The sequence below is a fragment of the Danio rerio genome, chromosome 21 (assembly GCF_052040795.2).
Source record: "Danio rerio strain M-AB ecotype USA chromosome 21, GRCz13ab, whole genome shotgun sequence".
Lineage (NCBI taxonomy): Eukaryota > Metazoa > Chordata > Actinopteri > Cypriniformes > Danionidae > Danio > Danio rerio.
The window spans coordinates 19,895,931-19,916,626 of NC_141041.1; the positions used below are offsets into that span (position 1 = coordinate 19,895,931).

General features: G+C 34.6%; 1 protein-coding gene across 1 annotated transcript in view; it reads right to left on the minus strand.

Moving 5' to 3' along the window:
* si:dkey-112m2.1 overlaps nt 1-20,696 on the minus strand; it is a 241,373-nt gene that overhangs the window by 18,037 nt on the left and 202,640 nt on the right. The window contains exon 5 of the mRNA XM_087301071.1: nt 9,571-9,714. Within this exon, the coding sequence (XP_087157197.1) occupies nt 9,571-9,714 (144 nt within the window). The remainder of the gene's footprint in view (nt 1-9,570; nt 9,715-20,696) is intronic.

A 20,696-nucleotide genomic window follows, 5' to 3' on the forward strand; every position in this document is an offset into this window, starting at 1 on the left:
ACCCTGTTATGAAGCACTAATTATCTCAAACTGGTTTTTTGAACATGACAATAAGTTCACTGTACTCATATGGGCTCCACAGTCACAAGATCTCAATCCAATAAAGTACCTTTGCGATATAGTGGAATGGGAGAATCGCATCAGGGATGTGCAGCTGACAAATCTGACAAATTCTGATTAATTTTGTGGTTGTTTTGAATTGTCATTTTAAAATATTATTTAATAATAGTACAGATTTTTAAATAAATAGTATAGTTTAATAATGTATATTAAACAGAAACAACATTACGCATTCTTAAGATGATATTTTACTGTACAGAAATGAAAATCTACCATGTAACTCCATTGTTTTTCATGTCAAGCAAATGATTATATTAAAATGAATATTTGAAAAAATAAATCATTTAATTACACAGTGAGTTTTTGGTGACCAATTTAAATCCTCAAATAGACTTACATGTTTAATTTGTAAACTTAATTCCTATCTGGCACTTGTGGATTTGGAGTTAAGTAAATACATAGATCAGCAATGAATTGGTCCAGTTAACAACACCTGTCATTGTTAAATATATTCACACTGTGTGACTAAAAGCAAACGATGCCTGATGTAGTAACAATGAACAACTGCAGTGAACTTAAATAGAACTATAATTCCCTGCAGCAATTATATCTTGTTAAACACCTGTTAAACTGTCTGGATCTGCCCATATAAATGACATAATGGTACAATCTGCAGTTTCACATCGACAATTGTATTCTTTACTTCCTCATTTATAAACTATAAATCTCCTACAACAGTCTGAGAGCCAGAGGTGCTTTGGCGGCCTGTGAAGGGATTTAGTTTGGGTATACAGATTGAGAGAGTGTGTTTAGTTCATGGGTCAATCTAACTTCACTGCATCATGCCCTTCTCATGAGTGTCTGTAAGCATCATAACAGCCTGGCAGGGCATTAATCAGGAACATTAAGACTGCCGATGAGAGGGACACTTACAGAGGACGTCAAGACCCCTGCGGAGACTGAGTTGGGTACTTAATGACCCATTCAGACGGGCACACAGAGACACTGGACTAAACTGCTTGACGCAAGCACTGTCCCTCTCTGCTCGTCCATCTCAGATCGAGGTGATTAGCAGAGTGCATCGTGAGCACCACTAGATGTTTCCTTCAAGGTGAATACAACTCTTGGGAGCAACTATCAAAAGCTACTAAACTGGAGTTAAACTAGACAAAACATGCTAGCCTTTCCAGTGGCAACAAAACTCCATAACACTTGTTCCATAAGACCTGCAATATTCCCTTTTTTAAATTTAAAAAAAGCTATTTTTTATTATATTGTTTTATATTTAGATTTTTTTTTTAGCTTTTCGAATTTACTGCCACTTCAGAAGAACTGAAAAAAAATTCAACCGGGGGTTCGTTCACGAAAACCACCGCTTGTCAACTAAGGTCTCAAGTTCCGTTGTTCCAAACATCATTCGTTGATTTGGCATTTCCCAAATCCATCGTTCCAACAAGGATTTGCAAACTGCGTCTCAACTTAAGTACATTTCCAACTACTCCTCTAAAGCTGTTGTTAGAAGCATAGTTCCTGATTGTGTTCTATTCCCAGTTATGCCCCCCTATGCCAGATTTATTTTGAACATTCCAACATTAAACTCGGAATGATAAAAAAATGTAATTAAAGTCATCTCACTTAAGTGTAATTTGTTTTCAAAGTATTTTTACAGTTCAGTTTTAGTGATCTTCATATTGACAATTGCGCTCCCTTCGCAGTGCACTTTGAAAACATTTATGCCATTTTGAACACAGGTGTGGAGAAAAGCCAATCATGACGAAAGATAAAGGTGGCCTATCATTCAAAAGCAGAATTTACGTTGCCTCTTCAAAGCTTGTGAAAATGCTTGTAATTTATATTAGGTTATTTATTTAAAAAACTGTATCTGTACTATATATGCATTGGCCTGTTTGTTAGAACATTTCTGCAGTGGTTTGAATGTATCAAAATGTAAAAGTAGACTTTTACAAAATTAAATAAACAATACCCTACTTACTAATAACAATAATATTAAATTAATAATAATAATATATATATATATTTTTTTTTCTTAATGAATAGCCAACTGTAAATTACAACTATTAGCCTAATGATTTATATGACTTCTATATTAGAATAGAGTGTTAGCGAAGTGGTTTTTATGTTTTAGAATAGAATATGGCATGTGCTCCATAACATTGGAAACATAGGCCCTATATGTGCCATCAACATATATTTTAATTAATATGGAAAATGAGTGCATGTTTTTATCAAAACTAATACTGGATTGTTGGCCACACTTTATTTTGATGGTTTGTTTGTTGAATTTAAGTTATATTGCATCTACAGTACATGCCAACTAATTCTTATTAGATTAGAAATAGATTGTTAGTCAGTGTTAGTGTTAGTGTAAGTTGACATGTACTTGCAAATATCAGAGATGCACTTGCAAAGTTTCTTAGTCAATTCTGACTTCTAGTCAGTTAAATGTCTGTTTAACAGCAGTATCAACAGATATTAAGCAGACAGTCTGCTAACACTCAAATGGACCATCAAAATAAAGTGTTACTAGATTTTTTTTAAACGTGTGTGCGTGTAAAACAATATAATTTGCACAAAAAAGTATGGGGTTTATCTCTAAAGAAGTTGTTACTCCACCCAGTTTAGAGCATCATTATGGAGGTTTTACGTTATAACTAATGTGGTTCAAACCATGGATCTGTGACAAAACAGCTATACGGTTTAGAGAAAGACTCATCACTATATTGTTATTTTCCGGAACGATGCATCGTACTATGACAGTTCAGCCACGAGTTACATCGTTGTTTGGGAAACACAGCCCAGTTTTGTTCATGGGTATTTTTCGCCCCTTATCCTTAATTTGTCTTTAATTTGACATTTTTTTATGTAATTTTTATATCAATCTCTGTTTGTTTTCTGCTCTGGGATAGTGTAAAAAGATGAGAAACAGTTTTAATATTTTTTATTTATATATTTTTGCATTTTTTGTTAGCTTTCTGACTTTTCCGCCACTTCAGAGAAACTGAAACAAAAATATGCAACCAGTCCAAAACTGTCAAACAGCAATCTGTTTCAATTTCTACATAGAATATTCTATATACAGTAGATTATTAACATTTAAAGAGATATCTGAGTTACCTGTTGACCTTAACCTTCACTCACTCATGGCACTCTTACACCATGTTCTAACTACATGTGATGTGATGCTGCAACATGTTACAAAGGTATCTTTACCTGGTTATTAAGTTTTTGCCTTAACCATCAACTGCAGCAATGTAAAAAGGTAGAAACGGTTTCTACTCTGAAATGGTATTTGTCACATCATGGCTGAACAACAACATAACCTACCATGAAAATGATCACCTTAGATACTAATGCACGTGCTTTATTCTGTGTTGAATATTGCTATTGTGAGTTTGCCATTTTATGAGACATATATTGCCATACTGAAAGTTGCAGCAGATAGTTTACCTCAGACCATGTCAATAAGTAGCAAACATAGTTTAAACATGATTGTTGGAACTGATTCTGTGCAAACCAACAACATCCCCGCATGTAGTTTTAATAATGTTAATAGGGTTTAATATGTATTAATTAAATTAATATTAAATAACTGTAATAATTTAATTGGATTAAAACCTGTCCCATACAGGGCAGTTTGTTTCTGTGGTGTCACTTTTGGTGTGGACAGCCAAATTGCTTGCCACTGGAATCTTGCATTGCTAGTTGTTAGAACATAGTATTATACTGAATCCAAGGCTCAGAGGAAACGACTGCATTCAAAGCCTGTGTTCATGTGTTATTTGTCAAGTGGGCATTGTCTTTTTATTGGAGATGGGGTTAACCAAAAGATTTGTCACGAATGAAAGATTGATCAATTATTCAGTGATGGAAAAATCTAAATGACAAAATGAAAAAGGATCAATATTTGTAGCTTTGTTTTAGTCATTTCATCACACATTAATTGTAATGATGCTGTCTGTCAGTGGTGTATTGATGTGTACTGTAGCAATAATAAGTAATTATTATTTGAATTATAATAGATCATTTAAATGAATGTACAGTTTTAATTGAACAACAACAATTAAAATACTAAATACATTCTGCTATGGATCACTGCCATCATCAAATAACAGTAGCAACATTTGTTTGTTCGTTTATGATATAAAGTAGAGCTGCACTTTACTACAGAACACACCAATTTCAACACTTGATGGCTTTTTTTGGTAGAATTTTTATGGCTTCCTATACATTTTCACATGGTTATCTCTGAATCTAAGTGTAGCAGAGCCAGTTTTTCACTGTATATATTTGCCACTATCATAGTCTAACATTTAATTTTAAACATACTTCAGTTTTGACTAAATGTGCAGTAATATGGCATTTTGTCTTTGTGGAGTAATAAACCACCAACTACTAACAGTAAACTAATGTTATTAGCTTGTAACTTAAGCCTCAGTTTTAAAGCAGGTTGTCAAACACTAGGCGAACACACTTCCCTTGCCGCACACATTTGTATGTATGAACACAAACAATCCTTCTGCAGTGTGGTGATACGGTGTCATCTAAAAGAATTTACTCCATTTCCATACCTCAGTCCTTTCCTCTTTCATTACTCTCAGCCTGTCCAGCTCCTGTATCTGTCTGTACACAAGATCATCTTGCTGGACTGTCAAGGCGGCTTGGAATCGAAGAAATATTGCACATCAAACACACTAACAGCTATATGTCTTTCCACTGGGTTTCATAATCTCAACTGACAAATAAAATATCAACAGCTGCTAATTGAAATGCCCTTCAGCAAATGTAAACAAAACTGAGCTGAGAAATATGGCAGTAAAAAAGCATCAAATAAGGGCTTTTCACACTTGTCTGTTTAAACACTGGATAAACAGTTCTGTGTCTCCCTGTATTATATTTAATAATGTAAACATTTTCTCATCATTTTTATGTATTTCATACAAAAAAAGAGCCGCTGGGGAATTCAGCTAAATGACCTTTTCTGTTTCCTTTGTGTTTTCTTGTGATATTTTCCTTGAACTGTTCCTTTAACATACTTGGGCACATTTGCATATATCAGAAATATTTATGAGGTCAATAACATTGATTTGATGAGTACATCTCACAATGTGGTTGTCATGTACTTGTAATTTAATTTTTCTTCAGACTGACTGGAATTACTATACAAAACACATGAATAAATAACGAGAAAGCACTGTTTAGTTCATTATTGCTCTTTCTAAAATATAATATATGCATTGCTTTACACTGTATAAACTATCCCTGAGACTACAATTTATAGTGTTCATGTCAGTGCTAATATTTACAGTAAAAATGTCACTGAACTGATGTGTTTACAGTGTGGTTATTCAGTTAATTTAATTTGAGTAGAATATCAAATTGAAAACAGTTTATCTAGAAATCTCTCCAGAGGATTTATAAATTAGAAATAAACAATGAATAACTGTCTAACTGTCATACTTTTATAAGAAAACTGAATTATACTCTAATGCTTTACTCAACCATATTAACAAAATAGGACTCTATTTTAACGATCTATGCACAAAAGTCATAAAAGCGTCAAGGGTATGAATCCACATTTTCTTTTTAAGGGATGGAAAAATACGCCTTGTGCCCTGACACATAGTCTAACAGGGCTGTGCTTTTGTTTTGTTAAAACAAATACAAATATGCATATAATAAAAAATATCGCTAATATAATGACATTAAACAAATGCAAGTTGTAATGAATAAAATGAAAAAGGCATAGAGATATAAAGAAAGCATGGAGGTAGTGGTTTTTATATTTATGTAGAAAATAATATTTTTTGTAACATTTTAATCTTTTAATCTTTTAATTTTTTTCATATTTAAATATATTTGTTTATTGCTTTAAATCCTGTATTACATAATGTGTAAGCATTTGAACCCACACAGGTGCATAACTAATGCTGGACTTTAGACCTGCTTTTAGTAGGTCAATGGCGCGGTCTATTTCAGTTCTTCAAAATAGCAACACACCAACAATGTGCCTTAACACAAATGATTTGCTATTTAAACAACGTGGTGCAAAATGTGAAAATTACGTTGCGCTGGTCCGAAAAAAGCACCAAATTGCGCCAAACATGTCTAGCGCCTTATTGCACCGGTTATTTGATAGGGCTTATAGCGTTTAACGTTATAATACATTTAAACAGTATAATACCATTCAAAACCACAGCAAACCCATGATAAATATTTGAATAAGTTGTGATTTGATCATGAAAAGTTGTCATTTTCACTGGATGTCCTGGTGATGTTTAATATGAACATTTCCTGAGCTTGGGTTGTGTTAAACTCAAAGTATATGTGTTTTAACCATTATTCAAGAGTGCTTGTTGAAGGTCCTATGAAGTGCTTTGAAACGCAAATTTTTTATTCAATGTTTGACATAATCTCAGCAGAAAAATGAAGAGAGGCTGGTAAATAAAGTAGCTCCTCCCATTTAAAAAAATTAAACCAATAGTGTTTAATTTTATCACAACTCTGCCAGTGATAGTGGAGATCAAGAGCATCAAATGAAAAGCAAATGAGAAGCGCCCCAAATGGGGGCGGGGCATGTCAGAGTATTGGTCAAGAATTGATCAGAAACTATAAATTAGTATAAGGTGACTTGAAATAAATCGATGATCCATTTAGATGGAAGTGACAAACTGCAAGCTTTGGATGTTTATATTGGTTTTATATTTTCTAAACAATAATTTTGTCACTGTTCTGGAGCACTCAAGCTAATAGATATTACTAAAACTAACAGACTGAAACTAACATCTACATTTTTTTATTTTAATTTCAAGTGATCTTTAACGGCATAATTTGTGGATATATCTAAATATTTATTTTTATCTCCGGTAGTTTGTTGTTGATCTGAGACTCTTGTTGTCTCTCTTTCAACTGTGAAACATCAGCAAAGGCAAGTGTTGTCACCTTATGGGCAAACTAATTACTACATATACAGCTGAAGGCACATAAGCAGACTGGATGTACTCTGTGTGAAATCATAACATAGCTTGGAAAACAATTATACAGACAATACATTAGCAATTGCATAAAATGCACAATATCTACAATGTCGAACGTCCATTGAGCACAACCTTAGAATAAGAAAGTGTCTTCAGATGCACTTAATCCAGAGCACCAGTGCCTGTGTGTATGTGCTTTAGTGTGGCGAGAGGGGGAATCCTCTCCTGGGGTCAGTGTTTCAGTATGGGGTGTTCATCAGATAATTAAACCCGAAGGGAGTAAACAGACAGACACACACACATTGTCATTTTCCCCCTCATAGAATGCTCTCAGATTTTGTTCCCAAATGACAGAAGGAAGTGGAAGGCATAAGCTTGTTCTGAAAAGACTGCATTTAACATCCCTTTGATTTTGTGCCTCTGGCTTAACAACTGAAAATAGACAATCCTTCAGAGTAGTGCAATACATAGTGCTTTAAATCAAATCTAATATAGTCGCCGTAATATACTATGTGTGCCCTCCAACGGTTCTTTTGTTATCTTGGATACAAAATAATTCCTAGATCATGAGTATCTGCAAGTTCATTCAGCTTGTGCATCTTTTTGATGAAAATCAACTCAACTATTAAAAATGTTCACAGCACATCACACCACATTACAAGGTCTTACTAATAATCATTTCTAAAACCATTTAGAAATGACTAATTTAGTCGGACACACAAACACACATACAAACACACACACACACGCACACGCGCGCGCGCCCACACACACACACACACAACCACATACACATAGGAATGTATTCAACATCTGGCATTTTTATGAATGAGAATCTGAAAGTTTTTATCATTTTTCTTTTTCTCTACTTTTTTTAATGAATGCATCTTATTATTTTGCCTTTTGCACAAATTACAGTGGTTCTGCTGATGTTGCTTCATTTCTATTGCATCAGAAAGATCCAGAGCTAAAAAGTTTTTTATTTTTTTACTATGGAGACAAATGTTTAAATAAAAAACAAATGTGAGATTATAAGATTTTATAAATAAGAATAGACAATGTTTTTATTGTGCCTCATTTCCAATTGAGCTTCAAAAGGGCAAAGGTGATTTTTAATTGTGAATATAAATATATAAAGAGAAAGTGTTTCCAAGATACTGGTGATGCTTTATTCGGTAGAATATTTTGTAGCTAAAGCCATGTTTTATTTTCAGTGAGAGGCTACTGTAAATCTGAAAGTCAAAAAAAGTATAAAGTTAAAAACTATCTGTATTTAAAAGTGCCAACAACCAACAACTAGCGTTTTATAAATCTTCAAGGATGACAGTTTCAGTTAAAATCTTAAAATCACTTATGATGAAAATTATATTTTTTAAGCTGTTTGGACAGAACTGTGTATAGGTATAATGTGTCCACGATCATATTGGAGTGATATAAACCTAACAAGTCACTTTTTAAAAATTGCCTGATGTAAAATTGCCCCCCTCCCACCACCACTAAATTGGTGGACAGGCACTATAATGACCTAAAATAATGCTGAAATGTGTGTGTGTGTGTGTGTGTCTACTGCAAACAGCCTTTGTGTGTGACTCATCATTTCAGAAAAGCCTGAATAAGCTCCACCACAAATACATGAAATAAATTTACTTGGTATTTTTGACTAATGAGCTGTATTTCAGCTTTATCCCAGTCTGTCTCTGTCACTGACTGCTGTTTATCAAATGTAACATGATGCAAAGCAGACACACACATGGGGACGGTGGGTGGGGAGAAGGAGCTCATTTGCATTTAAAGCTACAGGCTACAAAAACCACCTACACTGTACTCAGACACCAAATTTGGCATATTCTGGAGGCTATAATGAATTATCTGATGGGTATTTTGAGCCGAAACCTTACAGACACATTCTGGAGACACCAAAGGTTTATCTTACATCTTGTAAAAGGGGTAAAACAAGTGCTCTTTAAATTTTAGTAAATTAGCAGCAAACTTTCATTTTGGTATGAACTGTCCCTTTCTAGACACAGAAAATTCCATTAGCGTACCAAATAAATATTTTACATTTCCATCAACATTTACACATATTTTAAGGTGTGTAGAAAAAGGTTGATGCTCAGAATTGACAGCTACTTGGCAAATTATATTATACATATACATATACATATATATATATATATATATATATATATATATATATATATATATATATATATATATATATATATATATATATATATATATATATATATAAACAAACTATAAACTGCTATACCAGTACTTTCTGTGACAATTGTAGCCAATTCAACAATGCATGACAACTGTACTCTCTGGGCAAACTCAGATTTGAATGAATTATCATCAAATTTTTTTATATACATATGCAAATTGTTATTTAGAATTAAGATTGAGTAGATGTTTAAATCCAAATCCAGACTTTTAATTAATTCATTATGGCACTTTAATTTGAAGTAAAATGCATTCAACATATGTGTGATCTATTCACATTACTGCACACCTTAACCACGTTGTCGTCCGTCGAGCGACACTCCACCGACTCAGTCACATCGGTCACCGTGCCTTCGGTTCCAACAGTGACCACCTTGACCGGCATGGCGACAGTCTTCCCGGTGAGGACAGCAGTGTTGAGGATCTCTGTCTCCTGCACACAAAGGGCAGATCAATCAGACTGCGTTAACTCCAGATAATTCACCCGTCATTATTCACGATAATTCGTCATTCTGTCAGCTCCAGCTCTTCAGCGCCAACATCGAGTCGCGCTATTAACCCAGTGAGTCATATCATTCAATTAGAGTCATCAGCTCTGGAGAGTCTCGGAGTGAGATGAAGAGGCCTGTTTAGAGCCAAACAACACATCCTGTTTTCATGAAACTGATTCACTCCTGGATAATATATATTAGCGTGAAAAATACACCCCAGAAATAGGTTCACTATCAAGGTACTGTGAAATGAAGAGGGGAGAGAAAACATTTTCAAATATTCTGAACAAAATGACACCAGGGCATTTCTAAGTGTTTACTAGAGTTTTCTGAGAATTGTGTGTGAAATTGTGTAAACAAACTATCTTTTTTAGAGCTAAAATAGTAAAAAGCAATTTACCTAATTATGATTTGGTCTGATGCTGGTCTAAAAAATATTTGAGTGAGTGAAAACATAAAAATGTTAATATAAGAAATCTTTTTTTGACTTAAAATATGTTTTTGGTTGAACATTTTATATAAAAAGTATATGCAGAAGGACTTTTATATTTTCAGTCACCCAGTTAAAGCGTATCTGGTGAACTGCAAGAATCGCTGTTTAAGGTCTGTTTTCTTAAAAAATCAATGATCTTCACTTAATGATTGATATGATATAAAGTGGGTCTCAGAAAGTACAAGAAGCACTGCATTAAATGTATTTTTCCATGTCATGTCTTTAAAATATGAATATTTATTTTAATAACATTTCAATAAATTTTTATGCACTCGCCTGCTGCTCGTCAAATTGCTCATTAAGGCAAAATTCTAATCAGCCAATCACACGGCAGCAACTCAATGCATTAAGGCATGTAGACATAGTCAAGACAATCTGCTGCAGTTTAAACCGAGCATCAGAATGGGGGTGAAAGGTGATTTAAGTGACTTTGAATGTGCTATGGTTGTTGGTGCCAGACGGGCTGGTCTGAGTATTTCAGAAACCGCAGAATAGTTCGAAAAATAGGATATATCCAGTGAGCGCCAGTTCTGCGGGCGCAAATGCTTTGTTGATGCCAGAGGTCAGAGGAGAATGGCCAGACTGGTTCCAGAAAACAAAAAGGCAACAATAACTTAAATAACAACTCGTTACAACTGAGGTATGCAGAAAAGCATCTTTGAACGCCCAACACATTCAACCTTGAGGTGGATAGGCAACAGCAGCAGAAGACCACACAGGGTGGATAACACACCATGTCGTAAAGTGCAGATCATCTCAGACTAGTTTCTTAAACATGACAATAAGTTCACTGTACTCAAATGGCTTCCACAGTCACCAGATCTCAATCCAATATAGCACCTTTGGGATGTGGTGGAATGGGAGATTCGCATCAGCCGACAAATCTGCTGCTAACATGGCAATATGGAACAAAATCCCTGAGGAATATTTCCAGTAGCTTGTTGAATATATGCCACAAATGATTAGAGCAGTTCTAAAGGCAAAAGAGGGTCCAACCCTGTACATGTATGGTGTACCTAATAAAGTGGCCAGTGAGTGTATATGATCAAATGATTCAGTAGAGATCAATGGATCTCCCGTTATCTCAAATGCCCACAATGCACTGCACCACAATGACACATTCCCATTATCGTTTTTTTTTTTTTTTAATGTGTGTAAAATAACAGAAATAATGCTAACAGTAATTACAGTTCCACTGTAGGAAGTTCAAGAAATGTGATTTATTTAGAACACAATGTCAGGGGGAAAATGATGTCGGCACATCTTTCTTTCACAGACATATCTGGTAATTACAGCGAAACGATAGCTACGGTTACCATTTCTGTGAATCCATTCTCTCCTTGCGTAATATCTTATCTAAAACCCATCCGTCTTTCATTCTATAGTCCAAACAAACCAACGGCTTGGAAATTACATCATTTAAGTTGTGTTCATCCTGCTGGCTGATCTACGCGTGAGAAGATGTACACAACATAAATAAACCTAAATAAAGAAGCCCTCTGCAAGGTTTGTTCTTCATCCCAGAGTCTTTTCTTCTCTGTATGTCCCAGCTCTCACCACTCTCCTTAGAGAAAACAGATAACATTATTTAATCCTGAACTGTGGATAATGAAATTTCAAGCTTGTTAATAAGACTGAGGTCTTCTGTTGCTTCTTTTTTTCTCCAGGCTGATCCCACTTCAGGCTTCACTTGGCAGCTGATTCTTATTTCAATCATTTGAACTTTAATGCACAGCAATTGCGAAGATGAACGAGCCACTTCCTTTCTTTCCCTTTACGCGTTTAAGACGATCATTATTTTCTATCTACCACTGTCTACTTCTGAGGTACAATTTGAATATGCCGTTTCCCTTGATTTCGAAATTATGCAAATGTGCAATAGAGCAGCGAGAGCCTGGTATTCAAGCCTTACGCTCAGGCGTTTTGACAGGGAGTTATCGCTTGTGTTTGATTTGCTGTCAAAACATTAATTTATCAAGACCAGGAAAATGACTCTGATAAATATTCCGCTGGATGGGATGGGTGAAGTGTTTACAATTCACTCTCCTGTTTTCGCTCAGATGATTTCAAAGAACTCGGCGACACCTTTCAGCAGATGAGGAGCTTTCAAATGTCTTTCAATGCGTCCATTCAGCGGCTGTTAGAACCCAACAATGTAATTTTCAGTCAAGCCTGAAGATTACGCCGTGAATTAAAAAGTGAATTCGAGAGTAAAACAGGCCACGCGGTGAAAAACGCCTCTCATTGTGATGCCACTGAGTCTGATGGGCAGCTTTACTTCACTGTAAAAAACAAACAAAGCTGAGGTGAGCTGAGTTCAGAGAGGGAGCACAATCTGAAACCACACAGGTCAAATCTATTGACCCTTGAGAAATATATATGTGCCTCCATTCTTGAACTCGCACTGAAAAAAAGCACAAATATATAGAGGAACTTTCTTTCTTTCTTTTAACAAATAATCACTCTTTATTTATTTATTTTTTTTTACTTTGACAACTAAATATGAGCATTCTAATGCTTTAAGAAAAATAGGAGAAAAAAAATTATTTTTAGGTTTGTGAATGTTTACAGTTATGATTACAGTACTTTCCAAAGTATTATTTCCATATTTTACAAGCACAAGCAATAAGAACACTGTTTTAATCCAGTTCAGTCATATAAAGTAGTGTTTTGATCCTTACTAGTAAAGTACATTGGATTAATCTGTTGTGGTTATTCTATAGTTTTTACGGTAACACAACAACTGATTGCAAAATGACCAATCAAACAAATAAATCAATACTGTAGTTTTCTACAACTATAGGGTATATTATACTAAAATACACCACGGTTACATTGGTAAAAACTAAACTATACTACAGTATTTATTACAGTTTATCAGTTAACTGTAGGTAATAAGACAGTATTAATTAATAAAAAGTTGTAAATTCTATAATATATAAAGTATCATACGCTTAGTTGTATTTTGGTTATGAAATAAAACAAATAGAAAATAAGGTAAAACAATACTAAGACTAAATAGATTTTATAATGTCCTGAATATGGTCATGAACGGCGTTATGGTGAGAGAACACTATATATACAGTTGAAGTCAGAATTATTAGCCCCCTTTGAATTAATTAATTAATTTTTCATATTTTTAAAAAAAAATATTTCTCAAATGATGTTTAACAGAGCAAGGACATTTTCACAGTATGTCTGATAATATATATTTTTTTATAGAGAAAGTCTTATTTGTTTCATTTCGGCTAGAATAAAAGCAGTTTTTGTTTAAAAAAAAAACATTTTAAGGTCAAAATTATTAGCCCCTTTAAACTTTGTTTTTTCGATAGTCTACAGAACAAACTATCATTATACAATGACTTGCCTAATTACCCTAACCTGCCTAGTTACCCTAATTAACCTAGTTAAGCCTTTAAATGTTACTTTAAGCTGTATAGAAGTGTCTTGAAAAATATCAAGTCAAACATTATTTACTGTCATCATGGCAAAGATAAAAGAAATCCGTTATTAGAATTGAGTTATTAAAACTATTATGATTAGAAATGTGCTGAAAAAATGTGCTGATCTCCATTAAACAGAAATTGGGGAAAAAAATAGGGGGGCTAATACTTCAGAGGGGCTAAAAAAACTTTAACTTCATATGTGTGTGTGTGTGTGTGTATAATTTTATACTATATATATATATATATATATATATATATATATATATATATATATATATATATATATATATATATATATATATATATATATACATATATATATATATATATATATATATTTTTTTTTTTTTTTTTTTTGCGCAATTGGACATGTTTTTTTTACAGCGATTGTGTTTAATGCCCTGATATCATTATAGCATGAACACTCTGCATTTTCTCTGTAGTTTTTGGTGTTTTTTTTTTAACAAACTCGCAACTCATACCACACACATGAGGAATCCACTATTTATGGGGCCCCCTGGTTTTGAAAAGAAGTAATAATTTTAAAATGTTAATGGTTATAGTTAGATATTACAATATGATTTAAAAATTATAAAACAACTATATGATTAATAGACTTCTTGGCATTGGTTTTGGGGCCCCCTAATTCGCCAGACTCTAAGCAACTGCTCACCTTGCTTATTGGTTAAGCTCACCCCTGCCTGTACAGTACAAAATGTGTTCAGCTTGCCAAATTTACATGAATCTTTGATCGTTAGCAGTGTGACTCTGAAGTGCTGTACTGTATGTTTGCAAGTTTTCACCTCAACAAAATTCATAATGTCGACAAAACATTCATGCTAACCACCGCTCAAAAAGTTGGACTTCTGGACAAGGTAGAAGTTACACGAGTGTTAAACAAGAGAGAAAAGTGTGAAAATGTTAATGCTTATATAAGTACACCCCTCACTAATCTCACTTTTAAATTCATGAATTTAATAAGAAGCTACACAATATTATATTTGTGCATATACATTAGATTAGTCAGATTAATCTAACAAAATAACTTATGATAACGGTCTAAAAACTAGTACAACCCAAATTTATATGTTATAGAAAAAAAATTAAATACAAATTTAAAAAAAGAGGAAAAATTAGTTAAGGCATCATTAAAAAATTATGTTGAAATTTTGTAGGTTGTAATTTATTTTTTTGCTTGAATTAAATAGTATTATCTTTCAATTTCTAAATATGTTTGGTGACTAAAATGTAATTTTAATAAATATATCTGTTTAATAAATCTGTTTTGTTTAAACGCACTAAAATACATTGCCTATATTCACTCAGAAATGGATACAAATATTCATTTTCAAAATTAGGTGTACTCAATTATGCAGAGCACTGTATTTAGTTGTTATTTTTACTATTATTAATTATTATTATTATTATTATTATTATTATTATTATTATTATTGTGTTATTATCATTATTATTATGAATAATTAAATGTTTTATTAGCAATACAAATACACACACAAAAATACACAATTAATGTAAAACAAATTCATGTAACCCTTTTCAATTAAATGGCCTTGATGTTTCAATCTTTACAGGATTGAATTTGTGAGAAGGACGGCAAGACAAGGTTAGCATGCAGAACAGAATGCAGAGCTCAGTCTCCTCACACACCTGGCTGGAAAATGATAGAAGATTTACTTTGACAAGTAAGACTGATGTGGGAAACATGAGAACCAGCAGAACTAATATGGCACTAGTTTACATCCACCTACACTCCCAGTCCTTCCCCCTGTTACTGGAACACACACCATCCTTCGCCACACCCCCCCATCCACTGAATCCAGCCACTATGTGTTATTCATGCAGACTCATCATCCACAGCGGCCTGGATCTCAGTAAACATCATTCCCTGGACCTCTGGCTGATTAGTGTTCACTTCATGTGGATGCAGACATTAAACAAGTGTCTGGACTGACGTACACTTCCAAAAGTTTGGGATCGGTATGATTATTTAAAAGGTTTTTAATATAAGACTTTTCAGCTTTTTTCAAAATACTGTCTTTTGTGTTGAACAGAAGAAAGAATCTCATAAAGGTTTGGAATCACTTGAGGGAAAGTAAAAAGTGAAAAAAAATTCATTTTATGGTGAATTATCCCTTGAATCAAGCAACAGGGTGAATTTGTAGGCATACTACTGATGGAAAATAATGTTAGACTATAAGACCAAGGCAATCATAGGAAGCTAAGCCTTTTTTGGTGGCTGCATGAGCATCTCAACTCCCCTTCCTGGTTTATACTCGAGGCGTTCGCTAGTTCGCTCGTGTGCTGCAAATGTGGCGCCATCGCTGTGTTTGCAGAGGTTGGCTTTGGGTGCGCACGACATGATTTCGGCTGGCGGAGCGCATGTTTTTTTTTTGAGACTCGAGCGAACAGTCTGCACGGTGCCGTGTTTCATTTTGAGTTGAATATGAGCCACTTTAAAGAGATTTTGTCTGAAACAGGTACGACTATACAGACATCTTTATGATCCGTAATCATAGAGATAACTAGATAATTTATAATTCTTGGATAGAAATTGCAACAGTCGAGGGAAAAGAGAAAAGTTTTTGTTAAAGATTTTGGAACAACCTAAGGGATAAGTTTGTTTAAACAAAAAGAGGCCATGGCAAAAGTGGAGACCCAGGTACAAAATTACAGAATACGTTTTTCCACCATCCGTAAGTTTTACACTGATGTTTATATTACAATTTTGAATTTTAAAACAATTTAATAGTTACACAACTATAATTAAGGAACAAACAATTTCTTTGATAACTGGAAAGGAATATACATACCTATTAGTTTACAATATACTGATGGCCTGTTTTTAGGCTTTACAGGTGATAATAGTCAGGAATGTTGGATCATTATTGCCTTTTTAGCATAAGAAGAGGACAGAAACTAGCCAGACAGTAATGTGTGAATTGTGGAGCAAGCTAAATCTAAAAAAATCTGAATTTTTTAGTAAGTGTACAGTTTTTTTTTATTTATTCTTGCCATAATAAAAATATATTTGTAGAGAAATCCATGTTCTGCTGTCAATAACATTTTAATAAACTTTAATAGGTAAAAATATGTTTTATGAACAAAAGCAAGTGATGCATCAAAGTTTAATAAAAAAAAAATCTTGAAGGGTTATGAAAATCCTTAAACATTAAAATGATTTATAAAAATAATAAAAAATAGTTCATTTTAAAATATTGGATGATATGACGTAGTTCCGGAAACTATCTACTTCTTTGTTTACCTGTCTGACTTTACGGTCAGTTTTTTTTTGACCACCCTTTGTTGTTTTAAAGAATATCACAACAGTGAATGCGCCAAGTATAAAGCCTCATTCATTTCGCAAGTCACAGTCAGCGGAGATCTGCAACGCGGAGCCGGGTGAAAGTATAAATTCAGCTTAAGAGCTGGTGGGAGTGGGTTATATTGCTGAAGTCTAGTGGCCTGGAATGGAAATTAAACTTTTGTTTGAGGTGCCACTTGGCATTTACACTATTTCAAACTATGCAGAATACCTTGTTGTTGGCAAATTGTGACATAGAAGCAAAGTAACTGGTTTAATGATTTTACATGGCAGAATTTTTATATTGTTTGGACAACAGAAATGTTTATCCCACCCCTCTAAAACTAAAAAGGCATTTTAATTGCAATTAAAGTGTTTTTTGTGGTGTTGGAAATTTAAACCAATTAACATTTTTTGTCATGTCATAGTTCTCCAGAAATTATTCTAATATGCTGATTTATGTCTCAATAGATATTTACAATTATTATCAGTGTAGAAAACTTTAGGGCTGCATCATATATTTGTGGAAACTCTGACATAGTACAATTGACATTGACAAGCAACGTTAAACATGTGTATGTATGGTGATCGATGTACATGTGTGGTGACATTTTATTTTAAGATACATATCTCTCAATAAATAAACGGTTAATTAAGACTTTTAGCTCAATAAACTACAAATTTGATGCAAATTAATAGTTAGTGAGATAGTAGTTGGATTTTTATTGGATAGGATTAGCGATGTAGAATGAGACCCTTCTTTTTAAGTACTGATAAACAGCCAATATCTTAATTGTTAATAGTGGGCATTAGTACTTGAACTAAATTGTAACCATTTGCTTTAATTAATAAAGGACTAAAGGAAAGAACTTTCCTTTTTATTATGAACAATGAATCCTTAAAAGTGACAACTTAATGATTAAGTCTCAGTGATCAAAACTGAACAGCAAAACAGCAAACTATAATGATTTCTGCTAAAATGTAGCTTTAAATCACAGCAATTACATTTAATAATAAAGCAGTTACTTCAAATTATATAATATTTCAACGTTTTTTATTTATTTTTGATCAAATCAATGCAGCATTGGTAAGCGGAATTGACTCTTCTTTTAAAAACATGCAAAAAATCCTTTTGTTTACTCCTTTCCCAGAGACCATCTCAATGGGAGGGCAATGCTTCTACAACACGCACTTACCCTTAAATGGCTCCACGCTATCTTGAGAAAGAGAAGGGGGTAAATCGATAAAAGGCCATTACACTTTTGGGCAGTGTTGGTGAGGTGTGCAGTTGGGGAATGAAGGGTTAAACTCAGCACAGGTGATTGGTTGAGTTGGCGTTGGAGCTCCATGTGGTCTAAAGCAGCACTGAATGCATCGGCACCCTGTGTGGATCCTCACTAACCATGCTATTAAAGAGACATCGATCGGCCGCTGTATTTCTTTTCAAGACCGCGGGTCCTCCTGCCTCTTCAGCAGCAATGGTTGAAGCCTTTTTGCCTGCGAGAGTCTTGCTGACAGAGCCTCTGATAAAATGGCACAACAGTGCAGACAAACAGGGAGCAAAGAGGAAGATGGCTATTGATTTCAGTAATAGCGCAGAGAGATGAAACCGACGTTTAGCTGCCGTTGAACACATTACAGTCGCTGGGTCAGACAAGCGCCTCTCAGTGGCCGCTAGCATGTGGATAATCACAGTTTTGTGTTACTATTTCTACCCTTAATACAAGTTTTCTCCAACAAATCCACCTGGTTACACTTTCTAGAAATCAAGAAGACATGAGCAAAACCTGGACTTCTCCTCTACGATTGGCAGAGTTGAACATCAATGCATGATTTCCTGACACTTCATGCATAATATCACTGAAATAGTTTTTGGATCAAGCTCCATCATTGGTTTCTTTTTCGTGATGCACAATTTCGATTTATCTTCTGATTTAAAGGGCACATTTTTGATCCCTTTTAAGAGATGTAAGAAAAGCCCTTGGTGTCTTCAGAATGTGTCTGTAAAGTTTCAGCTCAAAATACCCAATCAGATTTCTTATTATAGCCTCCTGAATATGCCAATTTTAGGGTCTAAATACAGTATAGCTGTTTTTGTAGCCTGTGGCTTTAAAGGGCCATGACACCCCCCACTTTCAGTTAAAGTCTACTTCAGAATTTTTTCAAAAGATGCATGATTAATGGGCGTGGAGCTTCGCGAGCATCGGGCAGGAGTGGGCGTGGCCAGCAGGGGAGAACGTGAGCGAACGAAGCTAGCTCACAAAATGAGACAAACCGTGAGGAGACGCATGAGTTTATAGTTTACAAAGTTAAAATGCAAAGAAATAAACAGTGATTTAGTGCCCTGCTACATTTGTTATTCGTAATTTCATATACACATAACCACAATTTATATAATTATAAAGATAAGTGTGTTCATGTAAACCGTATAAATGGGGACTTCTCCCTCAATTCCTGTATCCAGCAGACTCAGTACAGCAGGTCTCCTGACCTGTCTATTTTAACCATTAGCCCTGCTGGTAATCTGGAGGATTTAGGCAAACACAGCGGCACAGTGATGTGTCTGAATGTGAACGAACTCCTGATGAAAGTCAGCGTCCGCCATTCTCTAATTCTCGTGCTGCTCTCCCGACAAAAACGCTAGCAGCACACACACAGCTTTGCTGTATGATCGGCCCTAACAAGATGGCGGGGGAAAACATGCAACAAACCGCGTGGATCATGGAAACAAACGCATATGAGCCTTCATGAACGGCTAAATACTGTGTGCCTGTGGGTCCGTGACACAGCTCGGGCTTGACTCTGGCAGGTCTGGCAGGTCTCATGAATAATTAAGCAGCCGGCTCTTCTTATAGGATAAGAAAACTCCGCTATGAATAATAATGAGAAACCGACGCGTCATCATTGCACTTGCAGTACTGCGCTACGTCGCCGATTTTGATCCCGCCCCAATAATCATTTTAAACCCGGAAGCTGAAATTAGATGACAAAAGCTCAAAATTATCCAGTTTTCCCCACAATTAAAGGTGACAGGTGCTAACATTGTCTTAACTGATGCTCAACACACACAAATCTGTTAATATAAAAAAAAAGTTATCCAGGGTGTCCTGAACCTTTAAATGCACATGAGCTGTTTCTCCCTGCCCACCGTTCCCATGTGCATGTCTGCTTTTCCTGCATTACATCAGAAAAAAACAGCAGTCAGCGATAGAAACAGACACAGATGAAGCTGAAATACAGTTCATTAGTTAAAAATACCAAGTAAGTTTATTTCATGTATTTGTGTGGGAGTTTATTTAAGCCTTTCTGAAATGATGAGTCTCGCACAAATGCCGTTTGCAGTACACTTAGCAATTTTACTGTCTTTATTACAAACAAGCTCTGTTTTAAAAACATTTTAAACTTATAAAACTTTTAAAAATCCCAGAAAATTGGAACAGATATTTTAATCCCAGTTTCTTTGCAAATAAATGTTCTGTGGACAAGTGTATACATGTTATTATGCACCTATCAATCAATTCGGTGGGCAGGAAAAAGCACACTCCTACATCAGGTTGCAGTGGGCCTTAAAATCACGGGAATTTGGGTCGTAGTTTAAGGTCAAGAAATGTAAAAAAAAGAGACTTGTCTGTTTCTATCACTGACTGGTGTTTATCTGACGTA